The 19,822-nt window shown below is 44.5% G+C and overlaps 1 protein-coding gene across 1 annotated transcript in view; it reads left to right on the forward strand.

Moving 5' to 3' along the window:
* The window catches only part of LOC133517150 (exportin-5), a 63,382-nt gene that overhangs the window by 31,616 nt on the left and 11,944 nt on the right, over positions 1-19,822 (forward strand). Inside the window, exons 12-17 of the mRNA XM_061850318.1 lie at positions 4,121-4,304; positions 4,483-4,646; positions 7,228-7,395; positions 10,414-10,613; positions 12,727-13,012; positions 16,077-16,302. Coding sequence (XP_061706302.1) covers positions 4,121-4,304; positions 4,483-4,646; positions 7,228-7,395; positions 10,414-10,613; positions 12,727-13,012; positions 16,077-16,302 — 1,228 coding nt within the window. The remainder of the gene's footprint in view (positions 1-4,120; positions 4,305-4,482; positions 4,647-7,227; positions 7,396-10,413; positions 10,614-12,726; positions 13,013-16,076; positions 16,303-19,822) is intronic.

Genomic DNA, 19,822 nt, shown 5'->3' on the forward strand with positions numbered 1-19,822 from the left:
GTCTGCTAGCAGTGGACGCGCGCCGCGCTGGACAAGGTGGAGCAGTGCCCCGCCGAGCTGGACCACGCGCACCCCCTGCACGTGGAGTGGGAGGCCTTGTCGCAGGTTAGTCTGCTAGCAGTGGACGCGCGCCGCGCTGGACAAGGTGGAGCAGTGCCCCGCCGAGCTGGACCACGCGCACCCCCTGCACGTGGAGTGGGAGGCCTTGTCGCAGGTTAGTCTGCTAGCAGTAGACGCGCGCCGCGCTGGACAAGGTGGAGCAGTGCCCCGCCGAGCTGGACCACGCGCACCCCCTGCACGTGGAGTGGGAGGCCTTGTCGCAGGTTAGTCTGCTAGCAGTGGACGCGCGCCGCGCTGGACAAGGTGGAGCAGTGCCCCGCCGAGCTGGACCACGCGCACCCCCTGCACGTGGAGTGGGAGGCCTTGTCGCAGGTTAGTCTGCTAGCAGTGGACGCGCGCCGCGCTGGACAAGGTGGAGCAGTGCCCCGCCGAGCTGGACCACGCGCACCCCCTGCACGTGGAGTGGGAGGCCTTATCGCAGGTTAGTCTGCTAGCAGTGGACGCGCGCCGCGCTGGACAAGGTGGAGCAGTGCCCCGCCGAGCTGGACCACGCGCACCCCCTGCACGTGCAGTGGGAGGCCTTGTCGCAGGTTAGTCTGCTAGCAGTGGACGCGCGCCGCGCTGGACAAGGTGGAGCAGTGCCCCGCCGAGCTGGACCACGCGCACCCCCTGCACGTGGAGTGGGAGGCCTTGTCGCAGGTTAGTCTGCTAGCAGTAGACGCGCGCCGCGCTGGACAAGGTGGAGCAGTGCCCCGCCGAGCTGGACCACGCGCACCCCCTGCACGTGGAGTGGGAGGCCTTGTCGCAGGTTAGTCTGCTAGCAGTGGACGCGCGCCGCGCTGGACAAGGTGGAGCAGTGCCCCGCCGAGCTGGACCACGCGCACCCCCTGCACGTGGAGTGGGAGGCCTTATCGCAGGTTAGTCTGCTAGCAGTGGACGCGCGCCGCGCTGGACAAGGTGGAGCAGTGCCCCGCCGAGCTGGACCACGCGCACCCCCTGCACGTGGAGTGGGAGGCCTTGTCGCAGGTTAGTCTGCTAGCAGTGGACGCGCGCCGCGCTGGACAAGGTGGAGCAGTGCCCCGCCGAGCTGGACCACGCGCACCCCCTGCACGTGGAGTGGGAGGCCTTGTCGCAGGTTAGTCTGCTAGCAGTGGACGCGCGCCGCGCTGGACAAGGTGGAGCAGTGCCCCGCCGAGCTGGACCACGCGCACCCCCTGCACGTGGAGTGGGAGGCCTTGTCGCAGGTTAGTCTGCTAGCAGTGGACGCGCGCCGCGCTGGACAAGGTGGAGCAGTGCCCCGCCGAGCTGGACCACGCGCACCCCCTGCACGTGGAGTGGGAGGCCTTGTCGCAGGTTAGTCTGCTAGCAGTAGACGCGCGCCGCGCTGGACAAGGTGGAGCAGTGCCCCGCCGAGCTGGACCACGCGCACCCCCTGCACGTGGAGTGGGAGGCCTTGTCGCAGGTTAGTCTGCTAGCAGTGGACGCGCGCCGCGCTGGACAAGGTGGAGCAGTGCCCCGCCGAGCTGGACCACGCGCACCCCCTGCACGTGGAGTGGGAGGCCTTATCGCAGGTTAGTCTGCTAGCAGTGGACGCGCGCCGCGCTGGACAAGGTGGAGCAGTGCCCCGCCGAGCTGGACCACGCGCACCCCCTGCACGTGGAGTGGGAGGCCTTGTCGCAGGTTAGTCTGCTAGCAGTGGACGCGCGCCGCGCTGGACAAGGTGGAGCAGTGCCCCGCCGAGCTGGACCACGCGCACCCCCTGCACGTGGAGTGGGAGGCCTTGTCGCAGGTTAGTCTGCTAGCAGTGGACGCGCGCCGCGCTGGACAAGGTGGAGCAGTGCCCCGCCGAGCTGGACCACGCGCACCCCCTGCACGTGGAGTGGGAGGCCTTGTCGCAGGTTAGTCTGCTAGCAGTGGACGCGCGCCGCGCTGGACAAGGTGGAGCAGTGCCCCGCCGAGCTGGAGCACGCGCACCCCCTGCACGTGGAGTGGGAGGCCTTGTCGCAGGTTAGTCTGCTAGCAGTGGACGCGCGCCGCGCTGGACAAGGTGGAGCAGTGCCCCGCCGAGCTGGAGCACGCGCACCCCCTGCACGTGGAGTGGGAGGCCTTGTCGCAGGTTAGTCTGCTAGCAGTGGACGCGCGCCGCGCTGGACAAGGTGGAGCTGTGCCCCGCCGAGCTGGAAGCCTCAAATGATTCAGGTTAAAAAAAATGCAAGAAAAGAAAAAAACATTTTTATTTTATTACACCCAAAGTACTAATCCGATTTCTTTGTAAATTGAGTATGTTGTATATACAGTTAAGGTCATTTTCTGAAAAAAAAAAAAAAATTGAAATATGTCTTGAAAAATAGTAAAAAACTGAGTTGAAAATTTTCAGAAAAATAAAAAAAAATACGTGTGAGATAGCGACAGTTATTAAATTTATATATTTCGTGTACAATTTAATAATGTTAAACATTTTTTTTTTCAAAAATTAAAATCGGGATTAACTGTGTGTCTGAAAAACCTCGCGCGATTTGTGCAAAAGCCTTACGTTGCCTCGCTCTTCCGCGCTACTCACTGGAGCGACGACAATATCAAAAATGTGCAAGTATAAAAGAGATGGAGTATAGACGCTAGTTGCAACATCTCTTATGGAGTAGTCAAACTTGTGTGTGTGAGTAGTTAGGCTACGCGCTACGCTACTCGACGTCACATAGCACTATCTTCAAAAATAAAAATCGTAGTGCATTTCTTAAATGTAAAGTTCAATTTATCATAACGGGTGAGGGCTCATAATTTTGGCGACATCGGTTTCCATGGTAATCCAAGCTCAAGTCACTTCCTCATAGTATTCTTTACTCCGTGGTACTGTCAAATATCGAATTTTGAACCGAAATCTCAGGATTAATTAATAAAAAGACAACATTTATTTCAAAACATTTTAAAACCCGTATGTTGACCCGTGTTGTGTGAGCTATTGGTTAGGACCTATTCGTTGTGTCATTAACGTCCAACATCACAGTATCATCACCGCAAGATGAGCGTTACTGTGCTACCCTTACCGATCAGTCATGTTCGAACCAAAGAGAAATAGTGGTTTGTGACTGCTACAAAATAAAAGGCATTAAAATACAAGAGTGTGGGTTTAAGAAACGAACGAAGTGAGTTTCTTAAAAAGATCACACGAGTGTTTTAATGCCTAATTATGTACAGTTACATACACTATTTTATCTTCACACATATTATAAACTTTATATGAAATATTCACTAACCCAAATTACAGCCTCCGTTGGGGCATCGTTGCCAAATCGTTGCTCTCTTGGCAGAACTCACGGATATGTGGTGGCGTCACCGAAATATTTTTATCGCTTATTTTACACGAAACTTTTGCTATAGTTACCATAAAAACAACGAAACATTTATTATATATTATACTTTATACTTAAAACTAATTAAAATATAAACTGTACGTCAAATAGCGGTAAATGAAAAGTTTTTTCACGCATGTAGTTTTTATTTATTTATTCTGAGACAAACTAGAGTCGGGGGACTATTTCCGACATTTCAAACAAAAAGGCATCTCGAGTGATATTAGAATAGAGGTCAAATCGAATTGCTTTTTTTTTCAGAGATGTTCCAAATTTGAATGCATAACCAAATCGATTTTGATGTAGTTATTATTATTATAGCCTTTTCTTCCACGTCCTTTTCGTTATGAAGCAATAACTACATTACGTATCACAGATAAGAAATTTGTTGTAACAAAACAGTTTATCGTAATGTTGGCCATTATTTACGGATTTTGAAGGCATCATAGAGGGTTTATGATATGTGTGTAGATAAAAGTATTAAACTAAATTTACAATTAGCATTTCGTAGTGGTGGTAAGGACGATCGTCAACGGACTTCCGGGAGCGATAATACGAAAATAATGAAATTTAGCTTAAGATAATACGAATCATTATTCGAAAGCGCTTGTTGCCCGGCCTACTTGAATAAAGAATGTTTGAATAGAATATGGAATGTAATTATTTATATTACCTCAGTCTTGTGGTTTTATCTGTTACACGTTTTTCAGGTGTTAGACGTGGTGCTATCGCGGCTGCTGCACTGCGAACCGCGACCGAACGTGGTGGAAGGTCTCCAGCTGCTGCAGCGCTGCGTCGCGTGCACGCCGCCCTCGCCGCTCATCCTGTCGCTGCTGCTGTCGCTCGTGTCCGCGCTCTTCGTTTTCCTCAGCTGCGCCTGCAGCCAGATCGCAGGTACATGACGTCATCCGTCCGATAGCATCTCGTGAAATACACTACCCGTATTAATTAAAGAGGGACGGGTAGACTATCTCGCGGGCGGGCATACTGTCGCGACACTCCTGTGCTTAGCCTTCATAGTGAATCGGTTCAGTTTAGAATAAATGAATGAAATATTATCCGTTTGGTGCAGGTCCGGGCGTGGGCGTGGCGGGCGCGGAGCTGCTGCCGCGCGTGCTTGACAAGATCTTCGCGGCGCTGCTCACCGACAACCACACGCCGCCTGCGCGCCGCTCCCGCGCCGTCAAGAACGTGCGCCGGCACGCCGCCAGCCTGCTCGTCAAGCTCGGCTCCAAGGTGAACACTACAACCGTATTGCAGGTTAACAAGGTCGATGTCGGCGCTGCTCACCGACAACCACACGCCGCCTGCGCGCCGCTCCCGCGCCGTCAAGAACGTGCGCCGGCACGCCGCCAGCCTGCTCGTCAAGCTCGGCTCCAAGGTGAACACTACAACCGTATTGCAGGTTAACAAGGTCGATGTCGGCGCTGCTCACCGACAACCACACGCCGCCCGCGCGCCGCTCCCGCGCCGTCAAGAACGTGCGCCGGCACGCCGCCAGCCTGCTCGTCAAGCTCGGCTCCAAGGTGAACACTACAACCGTATTGCAGGTTAACAAGGTCGATGTCGGCGCTGCTCACCGACAACCACACGCCGCCCGCGCGCCGCTCCCGCGCCGTCAAGAACGTGCGCCGGCACGCCGCCAGCCTGCTCGTCAAGCTCGGCTCCAAGGTGAACACTACAACCGTATTGCAGGTTAACAAGGTCGATGTCGGCGCTGCTCACCGACAACCACACGCCGCCCGCGCGCCGCTCCCGCGCCGTCAAGAACGTGCGCCGGCACGCCGCCAGCCTGCTCGTCAAGCTCGGCTCCAAGGTGAACACTACAACCGTATTGCAGGTTAACAAGGTCGATGTCGGCGCTGCTCACCGACAACCACACGCCGCCCGCGCGCCGCTCCCGCGCCGTCAAGAACGTGCGCCGGCACGCCGCCAGCCTGCTCGTCAAGCTCGGCTCCAAGGTGAACACTACAACCGTATTGCAGGTTAACAAGGTCGATGTCGGCGCTGCTCACCGACAACCACACGCCGCCCGCGCGCCGCTCCCGCGCCGTCAAGAACGTGCGCCGGCACGCCGCCAGCCTGCTCGTCAAGCTCGGCTCCAAGGTGAACACTACAACCGTATTGCAGGTTAACAAGGTCGATGTCGGCGCTGCTCACCGACAACCACACGCCGCCCGCGCGCCGCTCCCGCGCCGTCAAGAACGTGCGCCGGCACGCCGCCAGCCTGCTCGTCAAGCTCGGCTCCAAGGTGAACACTACAACCGTATTGCAGGGTAACAAGGTCGATGTCGGCGCTGCTCACCGACAACCACACGCCGCCCGCACATACCAGGGTTGATTGAAAAATTCGCGGCCTGGCCAATTAAAAAAAAACTTTTTTCTTTTTTCTGCCGCCATTTTGAACTGTCATTATTCAACTGTCTTCCTGCGAAATTTCAATTGGCGTCTATATTATAAGCAATTTTACGGCATATTTAAAATTACGTGTCGGTAGATATCGTGAAAATGGAGAAATTAGAGCAGCGTGCTGTGATTAAATACCTGCATAAAAAAGGATTGACACCGAAGCAAATTTATGATGATATGCAAAGTACATTAGGGCAATCCTGTCCATCATATACGATGGTGAAAAAATGGGCAGCCGAATTCAAGCGTGGACGAGATAGTATCGCAGATAACCCTCGTCGCGGGAGGCCAACAACGGTGACTAACACGGACAATGTGGCAATTATATGCGAAATAATAATGAAAGACCGGCGATTAAAGGTGCGGGAAATAGCTGACATTGTAGGCATCTCTTATGAAGAAAAGAAAATATTATAGTCAACGAATTAGGTTTTTCCAAGGAGTCGGCGAGATGGGTCCCGAGGCTTCTTTCAGTGGAACAAAAAATCGCTCGCCGTACTAATTCACGTGAATGTCTAGACCTGTATGAAGCCGATATTCAAGACTTTTTGGACAGATTTGTAACTATGGACGAAACGTGGGTCCACCACTGTACACCAGAGACCAAACAGCAATCTAAGCAGTGGGTTCGTCCTGGATCTCCGCCTCCCAAAAAAGCCAAAGCAATGTTGTCGGCCAATAAAGTTATGGCATCTGTTTTCTGGGATGCAAAGGGAATAATAATGGTTGACTATCTCCAGATAGGTAAAACTCTAAATTCCGACTATTATTGCGAGTTATTACGCAGATTACGCGAAGCTCTGAAGATAAAAAGACCTGGAATCTTGATAAAGAAAGTTATCTTCCACCAGGACAATGCACGTGTTCACACGTCACTAAAATCGATGGCGGAGATTGTCAAATGTGGGTTTGAATTATTGCCCCACCCACCCTATTCACCCGATTTAGCACCATCGGACTTTTATCTGTTCCCCAATTTAAAAAAACATATGGGTGGTATGAAATTTTCAAGCAACGCCGAGGTCCAAGCTGAGGTGGATGCCTATTTTGAAGGTCTCGAGGAAAGCTTCTTCAAAAGTGGTGTAATGGCTCTGGAATCCAGATGGAACAAGTGCATTCAACTCGACGGGGACTATGTAGAAAAATAAAAATAAATTAAAAACCTCTGTTTTGTTTTTAATATTCAGGCCGCGAATTTTTCCACCCTCGTATAATTATTGAACCTGCTCACAAAATTCCCCGAAAAATGGTCGAGAAATGCAACCTGTAATCATGTACAGACAGGACTTACGAAAGAAGCTAAAACGGTAACGCTTCACAGGTTCTATGAATAAGCCCTGCATCGATTTTTAGCGTGAACAATGTTCAACTATTTGTTGAAGGTTTGATATGTGGTTTTTGTTGGCAGTACCCGTTGCTGCTGCTGCCGGTGTTCGGGCGGCTGCACGAGATGTGCCAGGCGGCGCTGGCGCGGCCCGGGCTCAGCGCCGTAGAGAGCGTCACCATACAGGAGGCGCTGCTGCTCGTGTCCAACCACTTCTGCTGCTACGAACGCCAGAGTGCGCTGGTGGCCCAGGTAACGTTGCAACAGTCAGAAACAGTTGCTCCTGGCGTTTTTGGTAATCGTGTTAGGGTCTGTGTGTGTGTGCGTGTGAGTGCGTGTGAGTGCGTGTGAGTGCGTGTGTGTGCGTGTGTGTGTGAATGTTGTGAAAGTGATTATTAGAGCACTGCTGAAAAAATTTTATTTACTTAAATTGACAAGCACCCATGCATGCAAGCATGCAACTTTTCCTCAGCCATCACGGGGTTTTATGTATGATTTTTTTATTATTCATTCTGTAGCACCGTTATCTGCCGTGCCCCCGTCAAGACAAAGCGAAGCGTAAGGGCACTACGAACCTTTTCTCGAAGCGCTTCCTCGTTTTTTTGAACCCTCATAACTTGATGAGAGTCAGGATGGCGGGTGTACCTAAAAAAAAAAAAGTTTTTGGCAAAAATTTCATTTTTGGTACAAGCTTTTATCGCTGACTGTACCTTTCCTTTCCACAGGCTACTAATACTCATCGAGACAATTCTAAAAACCCCAAACACAATTAGGTTGCGTTGTTTTATCACAGAAAACCATAAATAAATAAATAAATATTATAGGGACATTATTACACAAATTGACTAAGTCCCACAGTAAGCTCAATAAGGCTTGTATTGAGGGTACTTAGACAACGATGTATATAATCAGGGCCCTTACTTTTCATGCCGTTGACGCAAAAATGACGTAATTTAACATACAGGCAGTTGTTTTACAATACTACAAATTTAGATAACTTACTTTTTGACGGGTATCAAAATAAATACTTGTTACGAGAATATCACTGATAACTTTAAGTACCGTGAGGTAATTTTTTTTTTTTTAAGAAGGTACCTACTAAATTGTATACATTAGGTACAAAAATATGGTAAGCTTTTTTATATTTGTATTTAGTAGTGTCCGACCGAAACATGTTTTTTTGCCGAAACAGAAGGCTCGGTTTTGGTTCTAGTTTCGGCCGAAACCGAAACTTTTGTTGGATCGTTATCCATGAAAAAGTAATTGCTTATAATTCGCATAGGTGGCACAAAATAAAACAAGTTTAGTAAAAAAACGTAAATAAAATGTACCTATACTACGTTTTAATTTTTAAAGGTCACAATTAACCAAGCTCCAATAAAGTCTGTTCAATTTACTGAGTGGACACACATACACTTCTTCTAATCTGCTAATTTAACCCTTTTCCAGGCATAGTACGATTTATCGACCACATACGCGCCATTAGAATTTCAACGTTAGCATTCTAATTTTAGGTTCAAATTAGATGACACTTTCAGAAAATGTTACTTGTCTCCAAATGAATCATCAAAGCTGGATTAATTGGAATATATTTGGATTTTTTGGGAAAACCTTGTAGATAGGTTCGGCCTGGAAAAGGGTTAATAACCAATGACATACAGCTCGCAACAAGCTCTTATTCATCTAGTGCTACATATTTGTTTCCCAACAGACAAATATTTTCCCCAATGCATCGAATGAATGTAGAACATTTGCAAGTTAGCTGTGCAATCATGGTGCACAAGCAAGTGTTCACTGCTAAACTCAAAGACAAACGCAATCGATTATCGCAAAAAAAAACGTACTTTGAAACTAAATGCTCTAGTGATACAGAATGTGATACGTTTCTGCACACTTAATAGAACAACAATGACCCTCTTTTAGAGCATGACAAATGAAAAAGATTAATCTCGTTGCATTTTAATGGATGATAACATGTACGAAAAATATGAATAAAGTAATTTAACAAGGTTCAACTGTTGTCATAGGAGAACATGTACCCGATGAGGAGAAATCCTTAAAAGCAGATGAATTCGGGAAGAAAGTTCTTGCCTGACAGCGAGTTTATTCCAGGGGCCTGTGCGTGCTTGCAAAAGGAACTTATTTGTAGCGAATTTACAGAAAATAATGAAACGAAAAACGATTAATAGTTACCATCCATCAGAAGCATATTATCCCTGCTTTGTTTTGGCCTGATTTGCCCAGTGCCGCACTATGCTGATCAGACAGTGGAGCCAATGAATTTAAAAAGGAGTGGTAAGTAAAGATACTGAGGCATTGTAAGGGTGAACTTAAGAAATGATAGGCGAGAAGCTAGAACATAATATGATAATAATTTAAACGAATGTGATTTGCAGATTCTTGAAATGCGCAAAAATGTATATGCAGGCATTTATGCGGCGCATCCGAGTATATTTCGAAAATTTTACCAATTTATTTACATTCTATTGTCTCTTCTACATCGTTGGGTTCCGTTCTATAACGTTTATACTAAAAAAATAGATACGAAAGTCAAGTCAAATAGACAAGGTCATAAGTTTCGGTGCGACCGAAAGGTTCGGCAGTTTTTGCACCGAAACCGAACCTTCGGCCGAAACACGATTTTTTTTTCCGAAACCTGCCGAAACCGAAACTTCGGTCGGACACTAGCATTTAGGTACATAGGCCGTTTCGTTACTACAAGAAGTATTGTATAATAAAAAATTATGAATAGTGAATATTTTTTTTTACCTTACGCCTGTGACGGTAGCGAAACCGCCAAGCCATATATTTTGGTTAAGGTGTAGAGTTTGTGAAGTCGGTTTGTAGAGTTAGACGCTTGGCTTTACAAGAGATTTGATAACTTTTTGACAGTGCAAGCCTTATGGCTTTGTCTTGGCAACATTTTACATGAAAATGTTTTTGATGGATTTACTATACCTGCTCAGCATTATGTATCATTCCGTATTCATGTGTAGCGTACATAGCATATTCGAACGGTGAATGTTCTGCAATTAAACTGCATACATGACGACGATGACGCATGCGTTAAATAACCTAGTACACATGGCTAGTAATATTGCCGAGGGACGTGATGAATAAATTTTAAACACAATTACGTTCTTAGAGTTATTTAGGTAAAACGTTAAACACCCGCGCGATGGCCACGTCTTCCGCCGCAAGTTTCGCGGGGCGTGCCACATGTTGCCTTGTAATTTCGTGGGTTGTTGACCGTCTCGTTCGGTGGTTCAGGTGCTGGGCGACGTGAGCTCGCGCTGGGCGGCGCTGGCGCCGCACCTGGCGTCGGCGGCGGCGCTGGCGCGGCTCGTGGGGCTGGACGCGGCGCCGGCCGCCGACGACGAGTGCGGCGACGCGCGCCGCACGCTGCTGCACGCGCTCACGCTGCTGCTCGGCGTCGTCAAGCGCACCACTGTGCCCGCCGACCCCGACAAGTAATCAGACTGGGCTTTCTGTACGAGGTTCCTTCCTGCTCTCTTGTTAACTAAAACCGCGCGTGCCACTACCAGCAAAAAAAGGGTCGTATAATTCTAATTGGCACCTGAGCGCGGGCTAGTCCAACGCTCAAAAACCAGTGTGGGTGCGCTGTCCGATAACGCGCCATAGTTCCGCATATCGAGAACACATTTTAGACAGGTTCGGTAGCGTTCGACTCGCTGGCACTCCGGTTTTATTAAATAACCGGTTAAAGTGACCCGGCCCTTTTTTTTCAGGTAGTGGCACGCGCGGGTTTAGTTAACAATAGACAAAGGATAAGCCGTTGGGGGCCAGCTACAAATCTAACGACTATAACAGTTTAGGTTTTTACATAAAATATTCTAAATTATTATAAATAATAATAATAGACTCGGACCCGAGTACTCCCCCCATGGACCCGAGTACTCCTGAGAGTCGGTCAGGGTCTCCGTCTCCGGCGTGTCTTCGTCGGTCGGAGTGGACCCCAAGGGGACCCGCAGTACTCTCAGCTCTGGCTTGCCTTCATTGGCCGTCCAGAGAGGAGTCGCTAGAGCTAAATGCTCCAGGGATGGAAGTGAAAACTTGCATAAGACGCGAGCTGGCACAGTGGCTGTTATCAGCCACTGGGTAGAAAGCGGCGCACACCTTTCGACACCCCTGAGCCCCACCACCACCATCCAATAACCACTCTCTCCCTCCCAAACTTCAATCCATACTGTTCACTTTTACTACAATAGCCCCAATGCCTGTTGCGACCGGTTCATGGGTGTCTATTGTTGCGCCTGTGAATGGGTTCCAGCAGGCGTTCTACATGACATTAAAGCTCTCCAAGGGGCCTCTACGTGTTGGATCTATATCCCCACGCAAGCCTATCAAAAGACCGGGATTTATAGGCCCGTGAAATCCAAGGAGATATGATAATAAATATTATAGGATATTATTACACAAATTGACTAAGTCCCACAGTAAGCTCAATAAGGCTTGTGTTGAGGGTACTTAGACAACTATATATATAATTATTTATAAATACATAGAAAACACCCATGACTCAGGAACAAATATCCATGCTCATCACACTAATAAATGCCTTTACCAGGTGAACCCGGGACCATCGGCTTCATAGGCAGGGTCACTACCCACGAGGCCAGACCGGTCGTCAATTATTGAGTAACATGATGAAATATTAACACACGATTGAAGAAAAACTTATAATGAACTGTAGAAACCGACTTTTTACACTTTTTATACTGTTAATTTGACGAAATACCGTTAAGAAAACTTCGCTCGGAATATCATAATTAAATTACCTGTGAAATGAGTATTTGCGTGGGTTATTTGGCCCTGTGACGCTCCAATCCCGCACACTACACGACACCACCTTCACTACATTACTTTATTAATAGTTTTCTTCTAGATATTTTTATATTTTTTACATTAAAAAATACGGCAATATGCTCTTAGCTGAGTGCGGCCGACTTCTAACTCAAAAATCTTCGTCTTTCGTACTCATGGGATGTTCATATATGTGTTGGCTTCCCTTTCGCACACTTCATCTGTCTTTAAGCGTAAGCGTGTAAAGCCCGACCAGAAATATAAGATCATTGTCAAGAGGGCGCTGTTATTTTCAGATATAGGGTTAAATTTAAATAGTATGAAAAAATTAGTTCCAATTATTATTTGTCATTTGTGGGCACATTATAATATTTTAATTTTCTGTACAAAACAGTCTGCCAATTTTTGCGGGGGAGGGGTACGTCAAATGCATGGCTATTTTTATACGTACAGTACAAATACCCATGTCAGATAAACGTCAGTCTATACAATAAATATGAAGTGGGTATGACCATTGGCCGAGATTTGTGTCAGAGGGGTAAGCTCTTAAAGACGACTTCGGTCGGTTAAATGTGGCTACGAGGGCTTATTAAAAAACTTGCCATTTATTTAAATAAGTAAATTATTGAAAGCATGTAGTGTGTGACTACAACGTTTGTTCGGTATCATGCGGTATTTGACAGTTCATTTAAGTCTAGTATATATATGTGATTGTCGCTCGAACGGGTGACGTTTGTAAATGGAATATTGATTTCGCAGAGCGTCCCGCGGCGGGTTCGGCGCGGGCACGACGCCTCACGGGAACCCGATCTGGCGCAACCCGTGCGGCGCGCACGTGCTGCCGCTGTTCCCGCACGCGCTGGCGCTGGCGCGCGCGCTGCACGAGCTGCACGGCAGCGCGGGCGTGCTGCACGCGGCGCACGCGCGCGCGCTGCAGCCGCCGCCCGCCGAGCGCCGCCAGCTGCTGGGGCTGGCCGACGGCGACGCGCCGCCGCCGCAGCCGCACCACCGCATGCAGACCTACCTGCACACGCTGCACGACAATGTGAGTCGCCTAGATACGCTTATTATGTTACCTACCTGGAACTTTGCCTTGTAAACCTTGCTTGTTTTATTGCGTGGAATTCGGACGTTTCATGGTGATACCAGGCAAATAAATACTCCTTTAGTTTTTGATGAGAATTACAAGCCAAAATAAAATATTGAAAATACATTTTCACTTGGTTTTGTTTACTTACAATCATCATTATACTGTATTCGTGAAAACAAATATAGTTTAATTTTAAAGGGCTCTATCTGGACATGAGACACCTAATATTTGGTGTTTTTCTGTGGTGAAAAATAATTGTTACTGGTATCAATCTAATAACTTTCGTATATCATAAACATTTGGTCTAAACTTATATTTTACAGTACATATGGGGCTACTTTATAGCACTAGTGCGAGAAGTAGCATATTACGTTACTGTGTCGAACATTTAAAGGGCCATATGTACTGTAAAACGTTGTACGATACATGTGCGAATAGGTAATTCGCAACTCGTGTCGATTTAAAACACTCCCTTCGGTCGTGTTTTAATTTATCGCCACTCGTTTCGAATTTCCTATTTTTCGCACTTGTATCGTAATGTACTTATACCTTTTATGTCTCGTTCCAAACAAAATAATAATTTTCGGACAGTGACGGTGACGGCTCCAGCTATCTTCCATATCTGAAATCCTCCATACAGATATCTAGCCACAACCATATAAGTATGATAAGTGTCACGTACTTAATATTATTTTCCTAAAAGATAAAAATATAGTTGATTGGAAGTTTTATCAAGCGTTTTAACGTAATCCGCCGTTCGTGCACGAAATGTCGGGTCGCTGTATCCCACTCCAACCTATGGCCGCCGCTCGCCGCCGCTGCCGTCGCACGACGTCGTCGGGCCGTGAATGTTCTCCTTACATCTACCCTCCCATTTCAAACAAATTTCAAAATTGTTTACGTCATGACTCTGAGATGTCATTTGGCTTATAACACCTAGAACGTGCGAATATGTTTGCTCTCGTTTGTCCGTGTTCTTTTTGTTATTTTATTGTTATACTGAGTTTAAGTTTTTGTTACCTAGAGTCATGATTATTTTTTGTGAAGATAGCCATCTTTATCTAGTTAACTTTTTCTTGCGAAAGGTAATTGCTCGCCATTTACTTTAAAATTGCGTTTCCGGGAACTGCCCACTTTGAAGTTCAGTTAAATAAGAGTTCATGCAAGAAATAATAACTTCATATAAAAATAATTGCCATGCGCGAGAGGGCTTGAAGGAGAATTTCCGCGATATTTTTATGAAATCCATACCACATGAATCACCTTATAAAAATACCAATAACTAGTAAAATTACTTAGGAATATTTATTCTTCGTGTTCAATGACGCGCCCAATTGAGGAACTCGTTTTTACAATATATGGTTGGATATAAATCTCAAATAAAATAAAATATCAAAAAAACATGTCGATCATTTCGGGGGTAAATGTCACCGCTACCGCATCACCGACCATCAGCACCAACCGCCTAACAAATAAACGTTTCGATCCATCAAGTGCCAATATCTTTTTCACCTCAGCAGCTCGAACAAGGGTAATTTGCTGCTTAAAAACAGTGAATCAAATCGCAGTCTGCTCACGTGAGACAAAATGACATTGAAGTGACCTTAATATTCGAATGTCATTTCAACGTGCGGGCCTAATACAAGTTCGAAATATATAATATATGGATTCTAATCTTTCTGTCCCTTTCACGTCATTAGTAAAAAGAATGGAACAAAAAAATTCAAACGTCATTCATATATTATATTGACGCTTTATAATAGACCCCCGAAATAAGTCAGACAGTGTCGTTCCAAAACACCCTACGTGAATTCGTAATAATTCACCAGATTTTATTGTCCAATCAAAACAATGAACTTGAATTGATGAAAAATACAATAGTACATTACTATAGAGGACGGGAAACGAAGAGTTGCAGGCCAAGTAGATATAGACGGCCGAGCGTAGCGAGGACGGTTAGGGATACGCGACCGGCAACCCCGTTTCTCGCCGAGATTTGTATAGTGCTTTTCTCAGTTATTCAGTGCGTGGGGTATTGAAGGGGAACAAAAAATTAATTATTTTGGCGCTACGACGCACGCCATTATGCTTTTTTTTCTTTTCTTTTTGTGTCTTATTATTATTATTACTTTGGGGTTATTAAAAGGGGAACGAAAATTTGATTATCTTTACGCTACGACGCGACGCACGGTTTAGAAGATACAACCCTATAAAGATTTCTGCATGACTGAAAAAAAAAACTTTATGGGCTGTATCTTCTAAACCGTGCGTCGTAGCGCAAAAATAATGAAGTTTTTGTTTCCCTTTGAATTCCTGAAATGATATTTAACAAACACAAAAATGAAAAAAAAAACGCAGAAAGACAAAAAAACCATAATGGCAGAATTTTATTATAGGTTTTTTATGGTTGAATGCCAAGACGTACCATAATTTGACGTTTAAAAACAAAATAAGTGCTTTTCTCCAAACATGCGAGGAAATCAGGTGAAATAATCATAATTTATAAACATGAACCAGCACTCAAATCGAACCTTCACATCAAAAACGTCAATAGTTATTTGTTTTACAAGGGGGCAAAGTTGTTGTTTAACCGCTCATGCTAATATTGATACCCGAGCAACCACGAGCGTAGCGAGCGGTTCGAGAAGTGGAATCTTGAGCGTTTCGAGGGTTTCAATGCACGAGGGTTAAACAAACTTTGCCTGCGAGTGAAATACAAAACAATACAGCAATATCATAATAAAATATATATAATAAATAAATAAATAAATAAATAAATATCTTCCCGTCCGCTAAAACACGACAATAATGGTTTGAATTTTTTTAATTTGAGTTTGACCATAAGGAAGAACTTCCCATACTATTTTTGCTAAAATAAGGTGAACAATTCCGAGCATATTGGAGAAAATAACAACAAATAAAATAACTGTTGTCAACTGTTGTTATTAGCCCCATTGGTTCGGAAGGTTTTTTCATGGTCATATGCTCCGTGTGATGTGACCGCCGTGTTGCCGGGCAGGTGTGCCACCTGGTGGGCGCGGCGGCCACGACGCTGGGCCGCGAGCTGTTCTGCGCGCCGGGGCTGGCGCGCGCGCTGCTGGGCTCGGTGCTGGCCGTGGAGCGCCTGCCCGAGCACTGGCTGCGGCCCATCACGCGCCACGCGCTCAAGCCGCTGCTGCTGCACTGCCCGCCCGCGCACTACGCCGACCTGGCGCTGCCGCTGCTCGACCACCTGGCGCCGTTCAGTACGTACTCGAAACTTTATTCATAATCGTTGTCATATCAGGATTATCTTATTTGTTGTCGATTTTTGGATTCGTCAGATTTCGGTCAAATTTGATGGATACATAGTTCCCTTTTCTGTACAGTATAAGCGCAATTTCACCGTCCTAACGAGCAGCTCTGCAATCTTACCAAAATTTATCACTCGACAACAAATAAAAAATCGGCCCATCAATAGAAACTTCAATTTTCTTTAGCCCATTAAAATACCTGTAAATGTACTCATAAAAGTCTAACCTCAATTAGCTTATAATCGTTTGTTTTAGTCTGTTATTTGGACTTATACGTGTGTAAAAAAACGGATAAAACACAAATTACAATACAGTGGTACATGAAATTGTAGAAATGAAATAAAATGAAACTAAATGTGAAACATAGTTGCAATACTACTTGACCTGTCAAAACGATACGTGACATTTCTATAAACATTTTAAAATATTTATGTGTTAAACTACTTATCTTTTCAAAGAAACGAGTAAATTAATAAACTTAAACGTAGTTAAGATTGGAAGATAGCATAAAACGTGTTTGGCCAAAATGTCAAGTTAAGGAAATTGGTTTATTCTCACTAGGTACCAACACTGGCAACTGCTGGGATTTTTTTTCAGCAGCAGTTACCACAAAAATGTTATTAGAGTTCAATAACTACTGAAAACCGTAGAAATAAGTATAGTATAAAGAAAGAGAATTTGAAATAGAGGTGTATTGTCAAAGAAAAATTTGTAGTCACGTAAATTTTTAGAACGCCATTTGTCTTTGATCCTTATTCTTTCACTGATATGTGTTCAATTTGTTAAATATCAAAAAGTGGCGCCATCCTACCGGGCAGTACCTAAAGGTTATGGCACCTTTGGCCTTTGATCTATTAGATAGATGTTCACTGGTTTTGTTGTCTTTGTTTCGAACTCATCTTATCTATACTTATTGTTATATTATTGTGTGTATAATAGTAGCACAATCGGATTAGGACTAGTGTTGAGTTGCTCACTCGTGAGGCACCTCATTTGTACCACTCATTTAGTTAAATTGTCGCAGAACTTCACACCGCATAAATGTCATACATCACTCCTCAATTAATTTTACTCATTTACTCGCGCGCATCACACACAGCTCTTACCACTCAAACCATTCAAACACTTCAAATTTGAAAAAAAACTCTCAGCCTTTCAAACTCACTCGCGTTCCTCACAACTCGCAAGAGAGTCGCGAGGCGCTCGGTGCTCGCCGACATTCAAATGAAGAAATGAGTCATTGACGTCATCGCATTCATCGCTCACGCTATCAACTGCCCAACTACAAACCTTATTGCAAGGACAAAAGGTCCACCGAGAAATGCGTTGTGTTTATTCACTCGCCTCACTGTGACATCCCCTCAAAAATCCTTTCAAAATGAAACAATGAATTAGATTTACCGAAAGAGAGAGTGAGACAGACACGCGCCGTGCTTCAATAACACCTCATCGAAAATACGTTAAAAATGAAACACGAAAGAAAACAAGCGTAAGCGTCCGCAAGCTTACATACATATTACGTCATTTTGATCCTAGCATTGCTAAGTTACTTGTCAAAAGCGATAAATCTAAGTCATCAAAGAACCTACCGAAGAAAGTTTTTTCTCTCTGTCGCACTTGTAATTTCATACGTAAGTGCGACAGCAAAGCAAAACTTCGTGGTTCGCGGTAGGCCTCCATATTTGTTAGCTATTATTGTACTAACGCGCATACCAGTATAACCTGACCTCAAGACTCATATTGCTGGTGTCATGTATAATCTGAATCAATTAGACTGGACAGTGAAATGGTTACTTGATAAGCGATTGAAATGCCAACCAAGTCTCACTGGGCATTTACGAAGCTAGCTTAAAACAGTTATCGTTTAAGAGACCAAAATATTATTTAAATTATTGAAATATAATATAGTGGCGTACACAAAATATGATATTTTAAATTAGTTTATTAATAAAAAAGTAAATATAATTTGTATAGGTGAAATAAACATGTACATTTTAACGATTTGAATTTGTAATACTTTTTGTTAACGTGCTTCGTATAGTATTTCGATCATTTATGATTTTGACATATTTATAGTACGAGAAACTCGAAAAGTTGTTCGTAATCTTTAGTTGTGTTTTATAAATAGTGATCAGTGACCATTCTTATAATTATACCAAAATAACAATATATTAACATTGTTTTCGCGATAAAATATACCTGTGGGTCTTTCTTTGTGTCTTTTGCATACAAAAATCAAGTGTATATTACACGCCGGTGGCATTACCGCGCGAACGATATTGAGGCTTTCGTTTATCATATTACAATGCTATTATTACTGATAAATTATGAGGTGGTAAGTTAGTAATTTCTATATAATAATGGTACAAAAAATATTGGATTTGTTCTCCTTAGTTTGTTAATTGTTTGTCTGGTAGTTTATGGTTAGTATTTATTTCAATATATGAATGTTAAACTTAAAATGATATCAAGTAGCAAGGATTGATACTGAACAATCTAACAATAAAAATAATAAACTGCTAAATTAGAACAAGTTTCATAAAAGCATCATATTAAGTTGCAATAGGATGTATGTACTTTAACTCCTTAGTTTGATTCTTAAATGTATGTCTTCTGTTGTTAAAGTTCTGTTTTAAACCTCCAGAATTGCACTCCAAGTAAATAATTAAAAGGAAGTTTAGCAATGCCTAAATATGTATTTACATTAAATATGGTTTGCTGCCGTTGGAGTTGATGGAATAGTCGATGCTACAAAAGTGCTAGTACCTCTCCTCATTTGAAGTAAGACATTGTAACACCTCATTTTAGAGAATGAGGTACTCATACAAACTCATTTTAAATTGATGTCCTACCCATCACTAATTAGGACCAACCTCGAAATCTCTGGAACAGTCATGAAATTTGGTATGTATATAAATTAAAGGCCCCTTTTTCATGCCCACACCATTTGACATTTGGGGACCTCGAGGAATCGCAGCCATCTTGAAAAATGTGTACCATCCAGGAGAAATTCGCGTTTTACTCTAAATCTACATTCTTTATGAAAATATAGTGTAAGGCAACATTAAAGCTTATTAAATTCTACATAAAAAAGTCCTCGATATCTTTGCGGAGAAAATACATCTTGTTATAGATAATACTTGCTGAATCTAAGTTTAACGCTTAAACACTTCCAGGGGACATTTTCTTAATAGGAAAATCGGAGGAATATGAATCCCACCTTTAACTATACATTTGTATGGTCAGTGAGAGTGAAAGAAGGACACGAACTTACATGAATACTTATATAAACTAGGTTTAGTCCCAAAACTCAGTCACCTTCTACTATAACATCTTCTTCATCAACCGCCTGACATAAGTGGTAGACGTATAATTTTTTAATTGAGCTTTATTAGCCTTTTTAGGGTTCCGTAGTCAACTAGGAACCCTTATAGTTTCGCCATGTCCGTCTGTCTGTCTGTCTGTCTGTCTG

This window comes from Cydia pomonella, chromosome 4, assembly GCF_033807575.1.
Source record: "Cydia pomonella isolate Wapato2018A chromosome 4, ilCydPomo1, whole genome shotgun sequence".
NCBI classification, from domain to species: domain Eukaryota; kingdom Metazoa; phylum Arthropoda; class Insecta; order Lepidoptera; family Tortricidae; genus Cydia; species Cydia pomonella.